Source organism: Sesamum indicum, linkage group LG10 (assembly GCF_026168435.1).
Source record: "Sesamum indicum cultivar Baizhima isolate 11 linkage group LG10, ASM2616843v1, whole genome shotgun sequence".
Lineage (NCBI taxonomy): Eukaryota > Viridiplantae > Streptophyta > Magnoliopsida > Lamiales > Pedaliaceae > Sesamum > Sesamum indicum.
The window spans coordinates 10,864,912-10,884,658 of NC_142666.1; the positions used below are offsets into that span (position 1 = coordinate 10,864,912).

The 19,747-nt window shown below is 37.2% G+C and overlaps 1 protein-coding gene and 3 long non-coding RNA genes across 4 annotated transcripts; 1 reads left to right on the forward strand and 3 right to left on the reverse strand.

Annotated features, from left to right (window-relative positions):
* Positions 1 to 1,188: 1,188 nt before the first annotated feature.
* LOC148786632 (uncharacterized) lies at positions 1,189 to 3,628 on the reverse strand. The gene is made up of 3 exons (XR_016067961.1): positions 3,593 to 3,628; positions 3,378 to 3,514; positions 1,189 to 1,256 (listed from the first exon to the last, which is right to left on the reverse strand). It is a non-coding gene; the product is annotated as an uncharacterized LOC148786632 (long non-coding RNA).
* A 1-nt stretch (position 3,629) lies between these two features.
* On the reverse strand, positions 3,630 to 5,759 carry LOC105179632 (uncharacterized). The gene is made up of 4 exons (XR_016067962.1): positions 5,718 to 5,759; positions 5,300 to 5,367; positions 4,804 to 4,990; positions 3,630 to 3,681 (listed from the first exon to the last, which is right to left on the reverse strand). It is a non-coding gene; the product is annotated as an uncharacterized LOC105179632 (long non-coding RNA).
* A 5,407-nt stretch (positions 5,760 to 11,166) lies between these two features.
* Positions 11,167 to 12,953, forward strand: LOC148786633 (uncharacterized). The gene is made up of 3 exons (XR_016067954.1): positions 11,167 to 11,220; positions 11,738 to 11,801; positions 12,679 to 12,953. It is a non-coding gene; the product is annotated as an uncharacterized LOC148786633 (long non-coding RNA).
* A 3,753-nt stretch (positions 12,954 to 16,706) lies between these two features.
* Positions 16,707 to 17,531, reverse strand: LOC148786634 (secreted RxLR effector protein 78-like). The gene is made up of 3 exons (XM_088886210.1): positions 17,504 to 17,531; positions 17,242 to 17,387; positions 16,707 to 16,985 (listed from the first exon to the last, which is right to left on the reverse strand). Exons 1-3 carry the CDS (start codon positions 17,529 to 17,531, stop codon positions 16,707 to 16,709), a joined length of 453 nt encoding a protein of 150 aa, XP_088742336.1.
* Between the last annotated feature and the right edge of the window lie 2,216 nt (positions 17,532 to 19,747).

Genomic DNA, 19,747 nt, shown 5'->3' on the forward strand with positions numbered 1-19,747 from the left:
ATTTTAGTATATTGCCATTATTGCACTCAAAAAATCAAAACCATCAAACATCCTCTAAAATGCTCTGATACTTTATGACTTAGAGATATCCACCAAATTACCTTCATTTAGCTCCAACTAACATGCATCATTCTACAGCGCGACACATTCCAATTGTGATCAAAAGTCATATATTACATAAATGAAGCAATTATTTGCATATATTTCAATTTTAAATAATAATTATTATCTTACCATAGGTTTCTGCACAGGGGCATAACAAGAAAAGGAATGCCAGTAAAATACTAAATTTCCAAGAGACCATTTCTGCGTGATACCAGAAGAGGATCACACATAAGAAAAGAAAACAAACCTAGAACATAACAAGACTGCAAGATCATATGATAACTGGAAGCGAGACACCATTGGAGGAGACCTAATAGCTGCACTATGTATTGCAGCTTCTCTTGCAACACTCGACGACTCAGTATTAGCCATATCAGCAACATCTCCACAATAATATCCTAAAACAATAATAAGATCGAATAAACAGAATAAGCACTTTAATTTCAGATATCGATATTAAATAACTTCTCTAGATAGATCAACATGAACATCGATAGGAATTAAGCCAGTACAAGTGACTTACCAGGACTGAACCCCGAGTGATAAGCTCTTGGGAAGTGACAACAAATTCTCGAGCTTTTTGCACCAGTGGTCAAGAAAAACATTAATTTAAGAGAGTGACTTACAATGCAATCAAAGATTAAATCATTAAAGATGCAGAACAGCAAAAAGTAACACAGACCAATTATTAACAAATGATGGTATCTAATTGTATCTGTTGATTTTCAATGGATAAGAAAATCCCTAGCGGAATGCTAAGTCCTCAAAGGTACCTAAAAGATTTTTATAGTACTTATGTTCCATATATTCTTCTCATGATGTAATCTTTTTTTCATTTAAAACACCTTGCTGTGAGCTCATAACTCAATACCACCCAATATCTATTGTCGAGTATGGACTTGAATTTTACTCCTTCAACACTTCAAGTGCATAAAAAGATAAATGCAGGAGAGCACTAACACACCTAGCCCCTCAAAAGAATAGCTCGCACTACCAATGAACTAATGAATGGGTTCTGCATAAGAGTGTAGGGGACAAATGATAAAGATGATATGATAGCATATAAATAGTCACCTGCACCACGAACACCAGCACTAAGAAGCACATCCAGGGACATCATCTCGTGTTCTCACCAAGTGTAGCAAATGTAACTGAAAGATATCTGATGAACTTCATTAAAGAGTTTAACAGAAGATGGAACACAAGAACGGAATCTGATTTTATTTTCAATTATTAGTTAACAATGATTCCCAACCTCACATTCCTGGATAAACCGCATTCATGGGCCAGTAAAGATTAGAAGTGAAAAATTTATAATACTTGTCTATATGCACCATGGTAGACTTCTTTAACTCTTACATGCAAGCACATACATTTTCCTTTTAGGGGGCGGTCATGTAAGATGCACTACTGCTATATACTGTACTTGCACCCTCACCCTGCTGGGATGGCAATCTAAAGGGAATAATTCATTAAGATTAAAGAAAACTATAATAATATAGAATTTAAATATTGTTACAATAAATACAAGGCCAGAATCTATCTCCTACTCCTCCCAACCAAAAATAGTAGTCACATAAGAAAAGGCATGCCAAAGTAGAGGATTTTACACACAAAAAATTTTCAGCACCAAGAAATGTGACAATTTTTTAATAAATCAATAAAGAAAAGAAAGGAATGCCGCAATGTCATTAAAGTTATTGCCTCCAACAGAATGAAATACTATGTGCACATAATCTCAAAACACAAACGCCGCAACACATTATGCAAATGCTAACTTATCATAACGAGGGTAAGAGGCCAATCACATCACAGCACTTCGTTTTGCCAAGTATAGAGGAGGACAATCAAGCTTCCACAAAATCTATGGATTTCAAAGTGTTATCATCCTCGATGCTAGCACAATACCCTTGTATCTCCTCACATCTACCTAGTTGGGACGGATTTCGCTTTTCTTTCTTTTCTTTGGCCACTAATGAATTTTTTTTCTTTTTTCTTCCCCTTTTGCTTTAGTCACGGCTTTTATTTTCATTTTTTTTTCCTTTGTTTTTGCCCGCGACTTGTGTTCTTTAGGCCGTTTTCCGGTCTTTTGACGCGAATGACAACACTTGTGGTGAAGGCACCCGGTTACTCAACCAAAAAACGTCGCATTCTGGCCTTTTGACGCGAATGACAACACTTGTGGTGAAGGCACCCGGTTACTCAACCAAAAGACGTTTTACCTAAAGTGCTTTGCATACTCATAGCTCCGGCCACCGTTTTACGTGAATAACAACATTTGTGATGAAGTTACCCAGTTACTAAGTGACCTAAACCAGCGGAGTAGATGTAATTTCCTTTTTCTTACTTTTCTTTCTTTCTTTCTTTTTTTTCTGGAAGGGGAAGGGCCTTTGAATTTTTCAAAATGGATGCATGTCCCATGTTAGGGATATAAGGATCAATCGGGTAGAGTTTTAGCAAACAAATATGATCTCACAAGAATCCTAAGATTTAGTAGAAGCAAAGAAATTCCAACTCTCTTTCAAAGCAATTCAAAATGCACGAAATTATGCCTCAACGACTCCACAGTTAATCAAAGCAACAATCACATAACGCTAGTGCACATTCATGTCTCAATCTTATGACTTCCTAAATCACATTTATTTGTCAAATTACTAAAATATAATATAAACAGAAGTAGTTTGATAGTAATTGGCAAAAGAAAACAAAACAAAAGTAGTTTGATAGGATAACAAAGGATGAACAAAAATTTAAAAAAAAGTTACCCTCTGGTTCCTATGTGTTAATTAACACTACATATATGTCATGGAATTCTTTACTTTTGAAATGGTTTTATCTCATTTGGAAGGTGAATTGGGCTGTTCAAATCAAAATTAGAATATGAGAAGTTTCATGTAATTTCAATTGAACCAAGAGTCTAATCCTAAAATGCTAAACAATTACAGACATCCCGACAACAAAATGTCTCACAGAGCTTGATATACCACAAAGAACACAATACACGTCGTTTACTTGAATGAGATAACATAAAAGCACAACCAAATTAAACAAGATGAGAAACACCCACACCACAGTAGTAAAGTAATTGAAAACCACTGAAAAAGCATCCAACACTATTTATCAAAGGAACAAACTTGCAATAGATAAAAAGAAAATCACAACCCCATAATGTAGATGATAAATATCAAGACAAGATAACAATGCAAACATATAAAGGAATGCTTGATGGATGAAATGAAGAGTGAAAGCCAAGAAAATGATCAACTTTTTACCACCATTATCACTTTGCAAAGACTTTCTAGTTTCTGTGTCATTGTTTTCAAAGACCGTCTTTGCCACCTCATACACCTTCATCCAGCATGCATGAAGACATAAGACAAGCAGATAATTTTGAAATTCCACAACCAAACTGCAGGTTCACAAGAGGAATTAGTGTACTGTGCATCATTCAATATTGTTGGATAAATAAATTACAAATAGAACTTACTTCTAAAGTCTTCATGAATCCTCAAGCTCTACCGCCCTCTTGGACCATTCCTCCGAACCTTCCTTAAACGAGTGTACAAGCTTGGTTACCTATGTGGTCCAGAAACATTGAAACACAAAGACGTTGACAAAAGCATTAGATGTGGCAAATGTCTACACACACACACATATATATATATGAACAACCAATGCATTGCTTAAAAAGATAAGTAGTTGTTAAGACGAAGCCTTAACCAACCATCATTCATGAACTTATAAGGGCATCATACAACTAAGAACAACATGAATCATTACATACACACAAACACAGCCAAAAGTGACACTCTTATAAACAAGACCGTCGTCCTTTGTTATATTGATCGCCTGCATGGTAAGTCCTCAAAGGTACCTAAAAGATTTTGACAATACTTATGTTCCATTTATTCTCCTCCCAATGTCATTGTGCTACTAGTGCTTAACTTAATACCACCCAATCTCCATGCCCAAATATTATACTCCTTCAACCCTTGAACAACATTAAAAAGATAAACGTGGGACGAGGACCAGCCCACCCATCCACTCAAAAGAATAGCTAGCACTACCAATGAACTAATGAATCGGTTCGCATAAGTTTCAGATCTATTAACAAGTTGAATATTTTCGAGAAAAAAAAAATGAAAGTGTTTTGGGGGTAGCTGATCATAAATCAATCTTGAGTAGCATAATCATTCATGATACATGTACTCACAAAGCTCCACAACTCAGTAAATTACCAAATTAAACAATATTTGAGCAGAAGCTCATCAGCTTCAATATTACCCAAACTGACTAAATACAGGAATATCACGAATAGCGTCTACATAAGACCAAACTGTACAGAAAATCCTAATTTGAGGATTGTTCAAACAGCAGAAACAGCCTCTCATTCACAATATGGTATTAGATGATGAATGTATTCAACTTGGAAAGGAGACTGAACTGTTCATGGTAATAACCAACAATGATAAACTGTGAAGGCCCTTAAAACCATCAGAAATTGAAGCTGGTTCTTGAATTAGAAGATAAAGAGGGATGAAAATTGGATTTGGACAGGTCAAGGGGACGAAACATCATAAAAGAAAAAGTGGCTTCCATTAAAACTTCATGTAATAGAATTCATCATTCAAAAAGAACTAGCATGGTTCTGAAAATTAACTGTTACAAGTCATAAGAAAAGCGGAAATCTCTGCTCACCAGATGCATACGAGATTATTTGCCTTTTCAATGGTGAAATATAATGAGCCCCTTGGAATGCAGCAGCGCGCAGTACATTGAGTGGTCTGAAATCAACGGAATATGCCTTCTGAAAGCCATCCAGAATTGCCATCATTGTCGAGTTTGCAGGTCTCCTGTCTGATTTATATCCTCTTAGCAATGACACCTGAGCAACCATGGAACGCTCATTATTTAGATAAATGTTCATGTCTTACAAATTGTCACATCTTAAGAGCTGGAATAACAAAGGAAGATTACGGGATAATTATACAGACACATACCCTCAGGTTTGGGTATTACGGATTAAACGAAAAAAAGAAAAAGAAAATGAGGGAAAGGCCTATGAAGCATGATAATAAAGATCTATGAAGCACTTTATTCTCCACAACACACCTAAATGAAAACCACAAACAAGATTATCTGTGAACATTACAGGTTTCATCACGGAAGGAGACAGCTGCAGAATTGTGCTTACCCTAGTATTTCTTTGTTAATGTCTCTGGCATTGTACCTTGTATATCCAAAACCAGTGTAATCCCAAACCTAGAAGAAGACATTCATCAAATTCAGATGTAAACTGTTCCAACAATCCTTAGCAACATTTTTCTAATTTTAAGTAGAAGAAAATTACTGACCATATGATATTATAATAGAGCAAGTTAAACACATTAGGATTGTCAAAGCAAAAATTAAATAAAAGAAGCACTAGAAAGCAAGATAAAGATGACATGTAAGATGGAGGGAGAAAGTATTTGCAAGCAAGGAAGTGAGAGCAAACTTAGGACATCAACAGAGAGTATTCCAGTATTCCTTCTTTATCTATCAATATATGAACAATGAGAAAATATTGGGCCAAGAAGGATTGCTCAAACAGTAGTAACATTTCGCAATACCATAATTTGAGGCCTCCTCCTCGCTCTGTCTCTCCCCCTTGCTTTTCTTGGTTTTCTTTACTCTGTTTTTTTGGGTGAGAAATGAACACAAGAAGAAAGAAATGAAGGGAGAGGGTTTCACCATGTGAGTGTCGGTGGGGTTTGATGATGGGGAGAAAACGGTGGTTTAAGGGTTTTTACCAGTGGGGTTTTCCTTTCTTGGATTTGTACCCACATCCGCAGCTGCTTCTCCCGCGGGTGCTGCCGTACCATCACATTCGAACCTTTGAGTCGGCCATACCACCATGAACTTCACCTGCTTTCTTTAACTTTTTTCCTCGAAGAAGTGAACAGAGGAGAAGGGAAATGGTTTGATGGTGGGGTTGGGTGAGGGTATTTTGGCGGTGGGAGGACGGAACTGCGGCGTCTCTCCTTCGCCGGCTTTGGCTTTCTTGGAGGGAGAAAATGAGGGGTATTGTTTGAGGTGTGAGAAGAAGAATTACTAGAGGTGTGACGGCCTTCCTCGTACCTGCAACATCACCCACTTGCCTCATCTGCTTCTCCACATTCAGCAACATCTCAATTTTCGCCTCCAAATCTCCGCCTCCATTTTCCTACAAAATTAAACCAAAACATTCGATAAATCACAGCACGAGATACAAAATGGGTAAGCCAACAATAGCGTATAAGCTAATTGGAAATCAGGAACGCGCATTTGCTTACCATTTCGATCGAATAGATACGACCAATTGGGGAATTTTTCGTGCAATCAATGAAAAACAAAACCCTAGAGAGAGAGAGAGAGAAAGAGGAGAGAGTTGAAAGATGTTTTACCATGCGACCATCTTACCGCTAATAAACCTTTTACAAAATTATAAAATTTTTATTATACATTTTGACCCCTGAATTATGTTTATTATAACAAAAGTCCCCGTAAAAAAATAATTTAGTGTTGACAGAACAAAACACCCTTTTATCTTATTTTTATATTTTTTGTTTCACTTTTTAAGTATATTTAATTAAAAAATTTCTCTCAAAACTACTTTTAGTAATTTTAAAATTTTTACTCAAATTTTTATTTAAACAATTTTAAAATTTTTACTCAAATTTTTATTTAAACAATAATGTTCAAAATGTATAGCTTTATATAAACTATATAATACATAAAAAAAATTTACAAGTTCAATATGAAAATATGTTTTACAAAGAAAATTATTTACAAGCTCAATTTAATTTTATAAAAAAGTATATTATATAACTTATAATTTTTATATTAAATTACATGCATAAATATTTAAAATATAGTAGTTTGAATTATATAGGCCATACTATAAGAACCTTGCCCAAGATACAGCAATATTGTATGATAGCTACCTGCATCATTGAAGACGTCAGACAGAGGATAATTAGTATTAATCTTTCCAGTTCTATTAGTACATGTGCACTCTATAGACTTTGGCGTATCCCTTGGTCTGTTGGGGGTACCACCATGTAACCGTTTGATTGTTGTACTCTGTACTCTGTACTTGTACTCTGTACTCTTTACCTATTTTTTAATGAAACTTACACTTACCCCAGGTTTAAGAGATAGTGGCCACGCCATTAGTAGCGGTATGAGGGGGGTTGGAGCACAAGTTACTCAGGGACAGACCCAGGCAAGGATATATAACATTACTAGAGAGGAAGCCCCAGCATCAAATGACGTGATATCAGGTACGACATTGTTATATGACATTGCGGCTTATGTTTTGATTGATCCTGGCTCTACACATTCATATATTTCATCCGAATTTGCATCTAAAATACCGGGAGAGAATAGTCCGTTGGGATGTAATTTGATGGTTTATTTGCCCGTGGGAGGGGGTGTGATAGTGAACAGTGTTAGAAAAGGGAGTTTAGTGAGAATCGGAGATGTAAATTTACCTGTAGACCTTATAGTGCTGGATTTGAAGGAGTTTGATGTGATTCTGGGGATGGATTGGTTAGCGCAACATAAAGCAATAGTTGACTGTTATAAAAAGGAAGTAATGATCGAATGTTCTGGCGAATCAAAAGTAATATTGGTGGGGGATCGTCAGGTAGTACCAGTTTGTGTAATATCAGCCATGGAGGCAAGACGATTAATGTTAGAGGGTTGTGAAGCATATCTAGCCCATGTGGTAGATACCGAAAAGGTTAATCCCACGTTGGAAGAAATCCCGGTAGTGAGAGACTTCCCTGAAGTATTTCCTGATGACTTACCAGGATTGCCACCGCATAGAGAAGTGGATTTTACCATAGAAACTCTTCCGGGAGTTGCCCCAATTTCTATTGCGCCGTACAGAATGGCCCCAGTGGAATTACATGAGCTCAAAAAGCAAATCGAAGAATTATTGGGGAAAGGGTTTATCAGGCCGAGTACTTCGCCGTGGGGAGCACCAATGCTGTTTGTGAAGAAGAAAGATGGGAGCATGAGGTTATGCATCGACTACCGCCAATTAAACAGAGTAACAGTAAAGAATAAATATCAATTGTCGAGGATTGATGACCTGTTAGACCAGTTAAAGGGAGCTACAATATTTTCAAAGATCGATTTGAGGTCTGGTTATTGGCAGTTGAGGATAGCAGAGAATGACATACCGTGGACAGCTTTCTGTACTCGTTACGGTCATTATGAGTTTCTGGTGATGCCTTTTGGGTTAACAAATGCACCAGCGGCATTCATGGCATTAATGAACCGTACATTTCAAGAATATCTGGATCACTTTGTTATTGTGTTTATAGATGATATTTTGGTATACTCGAGGGATAGAGATGAGCATGAACAACATCTGAGGATGGTGTTGCAGATTTTGAAAGAGAAGGAATTATATGCTAAGTTAAGCAAATGTGAATTTTGGGTAAATCAGGTGGTTTTCCTTGGGCATGTAGTATCTGGTGATGGGGTTATGCCTGATCCTTCAAAAGTAAAGGCTATTATGGAGTGGAGAGGGCCAAAGAATGCCACTGAAGTCCGAAGCTTCTTAGGGTTGGCTGGATATTACAGGAGATTTGTTTAGGGTTTCTCTATAATTGCCGGTCCTCTAACCAAGTTGCTAAGAAAGGGGGTAGAATTTCAGTGGACGGAACAGTGTCAACAAAGTTTTGATGAGTTGAAGAAGAGACTGACCTCCAATCCAATTTTGGTGTTGCCATCTGGTAGCGGTGAATATATAGTATATACAGATGCTTCTAAACGGGGTTTGGGATGTGTGTTGATGCAAAACGGAAAGGTAATTGCTTATGCGTCCCGTCAATTGAGGAACCATGAATTAAATTATCCTACACATGACTTGGAGTTAGCCGCGATTGTGCATGCACTGAAGATCTGGAGACATTACTTGTACGGAGAAAAATTTCAGATCCTTACTGACCATAAAAGTTTGAAATATATCTTGACACAAAAGGAATTGAATTTGAGACAGAGAAGATGGATAGAATTGCTGAAGGATTATGATTGCACTATTGACTTCCATCCAGGGAAAGCGAACGTGGTAGCAGATGCCTTGAGTAGAAAGAGTTCAAGTACATTAGCCAATCTGGGGAGTCATAATCAGACATTGCTACTGGAGATGAGGTCTATGAATACGAAACTAGAGGTTGATCAGGTAGCGGGTTTATTGGCAGCCTTGCAAATTAAGCCAGACTTTGTGGATCAGATCAAAGAAGCACAGACTCGAGATGCTTTCTTATTACGAATGTTGGAAAGAATAAGACTTGGTAAGAAAACAAATTTTTCAATAAGAGCTGATGGAGTAATAGTGAATGGGGGACGAGTATGTGTGCCTGATACAGATGGGTTACGCGAAGCAATTTTGCAGGAAGCTCATAATGCACCATATGCAATGCACCCTGGTACTACAAAAATGTATCGAAATTTAAGACCCTATTACTGGTGGCAGACAATGAAGAAGGATGTGGCTGAATTTGTGGCTAAATGTATGACATGTCAGCAAGTAAAGGCAGAACATCAGGCACCAGCAGGTAAACTGCGACCTCTATCAATACCAGAATGGAAGTGGGAGAAGATCACTATGGATTTTGTCGTGGGGTTGCCACGTATGTTCAGGAAGCATGATGCTATTTGGGTAATTGTGGATAGATTGACAAAATCTGCTCATTTCTTGCCGGTACGAATAACTGATTCTCTGGATAAGTTAGCTGGATTATATATTTCTGAGATAGTGAGATTACATGGAGTCCCTATATCAATTGTGTCAGACAGAGATCCTCGATTTACGTCACGCTTTTGGGAAAGTTTACAAAGGGCATTGGGCACAAAATTGCATTTCAGTACCGCATTTCATCCTCAAACAGATGGGCAGTCAGAAAGAACGATCCAAACCCTTGAAGATATGATGAGAGCTTGTACAATGGAGTTTAAGGGCAATTGAGATGATCATCTACCTCTAATGGAGTTTGCGTATAATAACAGTTTCCACTCTAGTATCGGTATGGCTCCATATGAAGCTTTATATGGAAGAAGGTGTCGCAGTCCAATTTGTTGGGATATAGAAGGACTAAGACAACTAGAAGGTCCTGAACTGGTGCAGGAAACAGTGGAAAAGGTACAGGTAGTTAAGAAGTGTTTGAAGGCAGCACAAGATCGACAAAAAAGTTATGTTGATCAACACCGAAGAGAGATGGAGTACGAAGTAGGTGATAAGGTTTTCCTGAAGATATCTCCTTGGAGGGGAATTATGAGGTTTGGCAGGCAAGGAAAGCTGAGTCCGAGATACATTGGGCCGTATGAAATTATCGAAAGAATCGGACCACTGGCGTATCGACTGGCATTACCAGCGGAGTTGTCACAAATACATGATGTTTTTCATGTTTCGATGCTGCGACGATATCGGTCTGATCCTAGTCACATTATTCATGAGCCGGAGATAGAGATTTCTGAGGAGTTAACATATGTGGAGGAGCCTGCAGAGATCTTGGATAGAAATGTAAGGAAATTAAGAAATAAAGATATACCGATGGTAAAAGTGAGATGGAGTCATCATTCCCCAAGGGAGGCGACTTGGGAGGTTGAGGAGCATATGAAAGAGAAATATCCCTATTTATTCCATTGAGCGGGTAAGTTACTTAAATTTCGGGGATGAAATTTTTATTAGGAGGGGAGAATTGTGACGTCCGTAGAATTTTTTATGTAATTGGGAGACTAATTGGTAATTATTAGAAATTTAGATGTAATTAGTAAATAAAATTATAGATTGAATTTGGGATATAATAAAACTTGAACGGATTAAATTGGAGTTCATAATAATATTTGAAAACAAATTATATTAATTAAGAAAATTAAGAAGGACACAATGGTAATTATCAAAAGTATAAAATATCTATATAAAAAAAAAGAATAAAAGGTGGGCAGTGGCATGTGCTGCCACCGCCTCACCACTTATTAAACATATATATATGTATGTGAATTGAGAGCAATTACATATTAACACACACACACCCACATTTACACACACCGACGCACACACACATTCGGAAAACAGAGGTACGGAAATTGTAATTTAATTTTTATTAATTTATATAATTGTATTATTTAATTAGTCCGTTTATTAAATGTTGATTATATTGAGCGGTGAACTATTTAACCGGAGTATTTTATGATTTTGGCTATTTAAATTAGTGCCGTATTAAATATCACAATTGCTATAAAAATGATATAGTTGGGCAATTAAATTATTTGATTTGTTAGATTTAATTATTACTATAGCTAATTTACACAATTCCATCGGAATGATTAACCAAATATGTAATTCTATGTATTATTGCTTAATTAAATTGTATAGCAACGGTAAATTGACAGAAAATTCGTAGAAGTACTTCGGAAGTTATATTTTAGAAATATTATGTTATTAAAGAGGAAAATGAGGTTTCAATGGTAATATAATTTACGAATGTTATTAAAAATGATAGTTATAAATACATAAGGGGTTTGATTAAGTGAATTCTTATGAATTATTTGGTAAATTAAATATATTGATTATACGTATTATAATTTATTATAGCACGTGACGACAAGGTAGAGGGTTGAGCAGTCCCTCGTGAATCGAAGTATTTTGGGGATTTACGGTAAGTATAGCTAATTGGATTTATATATATCTATATGTGTATTATGGTATATATTATGTATATTGGTTTCTTGGATGTGAACGTGAATTTGACTTAATATTATTATGCGTGGCTCTCGTATATTGATTGTTTATATAATTAGTTGTGGATTATTTGTTAGATTACCATCATATTGGTGAAATTATTACTATGTGATATGTAATGGTAATGTAGGGATATGGGGGATATGATTATGTGATAATCATATAATTGATTGTTGATGAAATCTAATTGGGAGTTGTTATTGAGGAAGTGATTATTATAAAGAATAGAATGACGATTGTGAATGGAAATAAAAGATGATGCTTACCTAGTTGTAAACACAGTCAATGGTTTATGAAAATGTGATTGATATTGAGATATGAAAAATATGTGAATTAAGCTAGGTACCATGGCGCGTAGGGTACCGGGGTATTCCGGGGCAGCAGGGAATATCCTGTGCTTGTTAGCTACACACTGGGGTGGTGTGGGGGTACCATGTTTGTTGTGATGTCCTGTGCTATATTGCTACACAGCTGGAGTAAAAGAGTGTGGGGATATCACACAACGGGTATCCTGTGTTGTATATGATATGATGATGGCCGGCGAAACCATTGACTGATGTATACCAATTAGAGTAAGTGGGGCCCTTAACTAATAAACGATAATGTTGAATATTGTGTCATAGCTTGATTTATAATTGTGAATAGGTATTACTGCTTATATTTGTTGTTGCTATTGACAATGACTGTTAGTCGATGTGACTGCATGCACGTGAAATTGTTGCCTGTATGTATATATAAACTGATCAGCTATACTTATTGAGTAGGCAGCTCATTCCTTGCCACGTACTTTTCAGGAGATAGGTCACACTGACTAGCCACATTGACTTTGAGCGGTGCCGTCGTCTTTATTAGGTGGGTCAGCCGTGACTTCTGAAGCCAAAGTTTTTCATTGTTAGGTTGTAAATATTCTGGTCTTTTGTCGGGATTTGTGTTTAAAAGTTGTGGTATGATTTTTCTTGAGGTTATGTACACGAGAACATGTAGGGAGGGTAAATATGAACTTTTGGTGGTATATATTATCTTTTGTGACATATAATGTTATATTGATAAATTAGAATTTATTTTACGACTTGAAAGAGAATTACTTATAGAATGAGTTTTGATTAAAGAGAGGATGAAATAGAAATGATTAGATGTAGCGAGTAGGGGGTGCTACAATAGAGAGCACATGTACTAATGGAACTAGAGAGATTAATACTCAAAATTCTCTGCCTAACATCGTCGGTAATGAAAGAAGCCAATACATTTGCCGTATGCTCAGTTTGTTGGAACCGTCTGCAGTTTGTTTCACGCCATAAGTGGTAAACGAATGATCCAAGTAACGCTCGGTATGCAGCATTGATGATATGCTTCCCTCTCCATTTTCTCGCTGCCCATTCCACATCTGTTGCCCATGCTCGATTGGGCCAGCCGAATCGAATAATTTCTCGTATTGCTGAAAGGCATCTTCTGCTGAAGCGGCATTAGAAGAATAAATGAGAATGTGTCTCAACTACATCCTCATCACAAAGTATACATCCTCCCATGTGTGTGAGCCATGGTTTGTCCGTCGTTAGTAATTTTTCCTAAATATCCATCCATAAGATAAAAGTATGCCGTGGAATCTTCAAACGAACCCGAAAGTAGTAAAGACCAGCCTACTTTCGGTCCAGTCGGGCTGATAAGTCGGTAAAGAGCTTGGGCGGTGGGTCGTCCATCCAGAAAACGCCAAATGATTCTATCATCTCCTTCATGAATCTGGGGTAATGTATAAATAATCTGAAGGCATTCCAAATCTGTGATGAGGGGCCAGTGCCATTAGCCCTCATCAATAACCGTATGGAGCTTGGTGGAATCGTCTAGCCCAAGTAATCTCGGTTCTTTTGGAAATCTAGTGATCAGGGGTCCAAGGTGATGCCATGGATCCTTCCAAAGAGAGAAGGTCCTACCATCACCAATATGAAACTCCACCATTGGTTGGATAAGTTTGTGTAGACGAAGCAGCTTTCTCCAACCCCACGATCCTCCCTTCTCGTTAACTGTCCAAATGGAATTATTTCGTAGTCGTCCGAGCTGTAGCCACTCAACCCAAATAGACGTTCGGTCACATCTAATGACATCACACAGTTTCATTGTCATTAAGGCTCGGTTAAGAATATCAATATCTTTAATTCCTTGACCCCCTTGCCCAACTGGTTTGCAAACACATCACTCATAAAAAATAATAAAATATTATATAACTTATATATTTTATATTAAATTACATGCACAAATATTTAAAATATAGCATATCATCACTCATAAAATAATAAAATATTATATAACTTATATACTTTTTATATTAAATTACATGCACAAATATTTTTTATATTAAATTACATGCACAAATACTTAAAATATAGCATATCATCACTCATAAAATAATAAAATATTATAGATTAATTATATCAACAAAGTAGCATATTTTATAGTACGTATACATAAATGTTCAAAATAATTTTTTAGATGATGTTGACAATTCCTCTAGAAAAAAACTTCACTATATATAACAATATAAAATAAAAGTTATGTAAATCTTTTAGAAATTATATAAAATAAATGTATTGAAAATTTATAGAGTTTATTCAAATTTTCATAATAATTACAAAAATTATAAATTTTGGATAATATTTATTTTAAATAAAAAGTTATAATAATTCAAATTACGTTTTTTGGTGATGACTATAATAAACATATTTTAGAGGATGCAAACAATAAGGGTATTTTTGTTATAAAATTTTTGGTCCATATTATGAGGGAGTTTGTTATATTTTATAGTTTGAAGGGGTATATATGACGATTTTATGTATACTTTAGGGGTGGAACGTGCATTTGACCCAAAATTCTATTTTATTTTATTTGACATTTTCAATCGAGGATTTTTACAATCAAAACTAGCATAGTAAGTTCCTTTCACTAATTTTTTTTTTATATTTATACATTTGGTTGTTTTTGTTATAAATGTTATTAACTCAAGTTTTTATATATATATATATATATATTTTATTTTGTTGTGAAAAGATGGCATAACAAAATAATATTGCTATTGTTATTTATTTTAGAGGTCAACGGATTGATTCATATGATTGTGAGTTATGATCACTCTTTAGTCATATTTCTGAAAATATATTTTTTTTTGGTAAATATAAATTTCATTAACTAAATAAAAATAGTACAACACTGTGTTCATGAGTTGGTTTCTCCCGTGACAAATCATGGGATACGCCATAGTCTGTATAAGGCACATGTGCTAACCGAGTAAGCTAGATTAATACTAAGTATCATCTGCTTTACATCATTAACAATCAAGGAAGCCAAAGTGGTCGCTGTTCTTTGTTGATGCTCGAATCGTCTTAGATTCCTCTCCCTCCAAATATGGTAAACACAAGAAGCTAGCAATGCTCTATAAGCAAGGTTGACAATGTGCTTGCCCCTCCATTTTCGTGCTGCCCAATCAATGTCATTTGCCCAATCTCGGTTGGGCCATGGGAATCGAACCAATTTGCGGATATCGAAAAGGCACCGTCTACTATATCGGCATTAGAAGAAAAGGTGAGTATGATTCTCCATCGCCCCATCACACAAGACACAATCACCGAGATGAGATAGCCATGGTTTGTCCGTCGTTGGGAGTTTGCCAAGAATTGCCATCCATAAAATGAAGAGGTGACGAGGGATCTTACAGGAGCCCAAAAGTAGGGAAGTCCAGTCTACTTTCGTTCCTGGTGGATCAAATAATCTAGTAAGGGCCTTAGTTGAGGGTTGTCCACCGTCCACTCTCCAAATAATACTGTCTGCTTCTCCATGGATTGGAGGTAGTACATGAGTTATTTCGAGGCACTCAAAATCCGTGATAGTGGGCCATCACCATTCACCTCCACAAATGATCGAGCTAAGCTTGGTCGAAAAATCTAGTCCCAATAGGTTCGGAGCGCGTGGGAATCCATCAATAAGTGACCCAAGAGGGTGCCATGGATCCTGCCATATATAGAAACTCGTTCCATCTCCAATACAGTAATCCACCACTGGGCGAATGTAACTTCGAAGACGTAGCAATTTCCTCCAACCCTATGAACCCTTATCATCCAGTCCACCCAGAGGTGTTTTGTAACCGACTAGCGTACAACCAGTCCACCCATATTGATGTCCTCTCGCATCGGATTACATCACAGAGTTTCTTGCTCATTAATGCCTGATTTAATGTAGCAACATCCCTGATTCCTTGGCCTCCCTCCTCAACAAGCCGACACACGTCATTCCATGCTACCTTTGCGTATCCACTGTTCTCCGTTCCTTTCCATAAGAAAGCTCGTAGTCTTTTCTCAATTTCTTTAATGATTTTCTTCGGCAAAATGAATGCAGAGGCCCAATAAACACTAAGTGATGTGAGCACATATTTTAGAATTTGCACTCTTCCGGCATATGAAAGTGCAAGCCCCTCCCACCCAGCAACACGTTGGTCAATTTTTATCAATAACAGTTGGCAATCCGAAAAAGACAATTTAGAAAATAGGAGAGGAAGACCAAGGTACCTCATCGGCAGTTGCCCTTCCTGGAACCCAAGTAAAGTCAGCATATCTTCTCTCAGTCCCTGTGTTGACCCTGAGATGATAAGATGACTCTTTTGGACATTCAGCTTCAGCCCTGACCATCCAGCAAATCGATCAAGTCCCATTTTGAAAACTCCGATGGATGTAATGTCAGCCTTGCTTAACAATAGTAGGTCGTCAGCAAACCCAAGCTGGAACACACGCGCTGCTTTGCATTTCCAGTGAAACGTAAAAGGGCCTTCTTGATCAATCAACTAGAGAAAATCCAAGTGTAGCACCTCCATGACGAGCACAAATAAGTACGATGAAAGAGGATCCCCCTGTCGTAGCCCTCTAGCTCCCGTGAAGAATCCGTGGGGCTTTCCATTGAGCTCGACTGAGAAAGATGCTGTAGTGACACATTCCTCAATCCACCTGGTAAATATGTTCAGGAACCCAAATAGCTCAAGAACAGCAGACAGAAAGTCCCACTCAATCGTATCATACGCCTTTCTAATATCCACTTTCAGCGCACATCTGGGAGGAAGGTGTGTCTGCGTGTATCCCGTAAAGAATTCCTAGGCTAGCATGATATTATCACTAATACTTCTGTTAGGCACAAACGCCGTTTGGCAGGGGCTAATGAGTTTGTCCAAAACCACACTCAATCGTTGGACAATGAGTTTGGCGGTAATCTTATAAAGCACATTACATCAAGAAATGGGTCGAAAATCACTGTGCCAGCAAAGTGGTGTTGATTTGTTTCAAGAGTCTCCCGGTATTAAAGAAATCCAACACCGCTTCCCTTACCTCCTGTCCCACAATTGGCCATGCCGCTTTAAAGAAACCTAATGAGTACCCATCGGGCCCCGACGCTTTATCCTCAGCAATATCAAACACTACCTGTTTAACATCAACCGGGGTGAAAGGTAATAAGACAGAGTTGGCCTCGTCGTCTGTCAGCAAATGTCATGCCCATGGTCTAAGGAACCGGATATCAACTACATCCCGTCGTCTCTCTCCTCCTAGCAGGTTTTGGAAGAAGGAGACAAATTCATTTACCACTGCCTACTGCTCCATATGGGTGACTCCGTGTTCATCGTTAATTTGCAAGATTCTCCTTGCTGTCCTTCATTGCGCAATCTTGTGAAAAAAAACCATGGAGCATTGGTCACCCCCCCTTCATCCACTCCATTTTAGCTCTCTAACGAAGCATGATTTGCTCTAGCTTCGCCGCCTTGGCCAAAACCATTCGACAACAATGCTCTAGGTATAAGAACAAGTCCTCCTGTCTGTTCGAGCTGACCAGGATTTGTGCTGCTTCAAGAAAACCCTTAGCTAACTGCACATTGTGCGATAAATCACCTTTATTCCTCCTCTATTCTCGAAAAATTGGTTTCAAAGCTTTTAGTTTTTGAGTCATCGCATACATCGAGATGCCAACTATCTTATGCTGCCAAACGCTCTACACACTAGGAATGAGTTCTGGTGAGAGGGTAAGATAATTATCAAATCGAAACATATCTCCCAACTGCTGTTGTCGGTCCCCATACAGGACCATCGGTGAGTGATCCGAGGTACGCTGTGTAAGGCTCGAGTAGGAAAAAATGGATAAAACCCCCCTGTGTTTTAAAAAATATGCAAAAAGCACTCCCTGTTTTTAGATTAGGCTAAAACCCCCCTCCTGTTTTGTTTTAGTCAGCTCACGTGCCCTTTTTCAAAATGAGCACTAACGACGTCATTTTTCTTCCTAATTTGACCGTTATAACCTTGCTGTCTTTACTGCTCTTTGACTACAGTCAAAGAGTGAATTCGAAGAGAGAGAAAGAGTTACAGCGAGACTAGAATTACCAAAGTAAAAAAACTAGGGTTTTGTGGGTTTGCGATTGAGAGGGAGAAAACGAGGGAATTTGATTAAAAAACTTGTGTTTCTTTACCCTAAATAGAACGAAAAATACTGATTTAGATTTTGTAAGTTAGATTTAGGGTTTGTGCTCGAGGAGAGGAGAGTTCGTTCGTGTTGTTGAAGAAGAACCGGTAAGTTTAAATGTTTTTATGTTTTCTGAGAAATTGTTGTAATTCTTGCAGAGTTTACAGAAATTTTTCTATTTTTATTTGGTATTCCATTTGCTATTCTAGAATCCATGTCCTCTTTCTCTCTGTTTGGTATATATATATATATATATATGCGAACTTTTTATTTGGTATTCTATTTGTTGTTTTCAGAATCTGATATTAATACTGTGATATTGTTTTATTCATCAAATAAATGCATATCTTTCAAGTTTCGAGAAGAGATGCCTTGATGGGTGTGTTAATTGTTTTCAATAAATGTTTACACTTTCAATTTCTTTGGTGCGAATGTGCTTGGAGAAAGAGTTGTAGGGTGGTGGAGATGTGCAATCAATACATAATACAAGTTTACAGAGAACATGTGGCTGGTGGAGTTGGTTTATAATTGTTGTAGTTTTTGTTGGATGAGATTTATTCACACGAACAAACTTATTTGCATTTGTACCGTGAGTCACCTTGCATACTTAATATTTATTTACTATTATTTTAAATTTGTAATAATGGTTAATCATAGAAATTTTTACAGTTTCTGTAATACTTCTTGTTAATTTTATATGTTATGACTAAATTAATTTCTTAATTAATTTGCAGAGAATGGTTTTGGGAGACTATGCAGACTTTTTTCTGTGGTTAGGTGGGGTCATAGAATGGGTACCAACCATTAGATATGTTGGGGGATATACTGTCTTTTTTCCAGGAGTTGATAAAGAAAGATTATTCTATGATAACCTGATAACAATATACACTAAAGCTGGGGGCAAGGGTAGTAATGTAGTAATTTATTATTCATTTCCTCAACTAACATTACAAATGTCTATAAAGAAGTTAGAAGGGGATGAGGGTATATTAGAGAGTTATTAAGAGACTATAAAGGTTGTAATGTTATATCAATTTACATTGAAGAAAAAGCAGGCCCTTTGTTGTCTACAGATGTTAGTGGTAATGTCCTTTATTGTGAAAATTATGTGCCACTATTACAATATAATGTTGAACAAACAGGGAATGAGGAAGGGATTGAGGCTGAAAATGAGAGTGCAAGATTTGTTTTTGAGGGAGTAGGGATTAAGGAAGGGGCTGAGGGTGAAAATGAGGGTGTAGGGGTGGAGGATGGGTCTGAGGGTGGCAATGAGAGAATAGAGGGTGAAGAAGGGGCTAAGGGTGAAAATGAGGGTGTAGGGGTGGAGGATGGGGCTGAGGGTGACAATGAGATAGTAGAGGGTGAAGAAGTAGGGGTTGAGGGTGA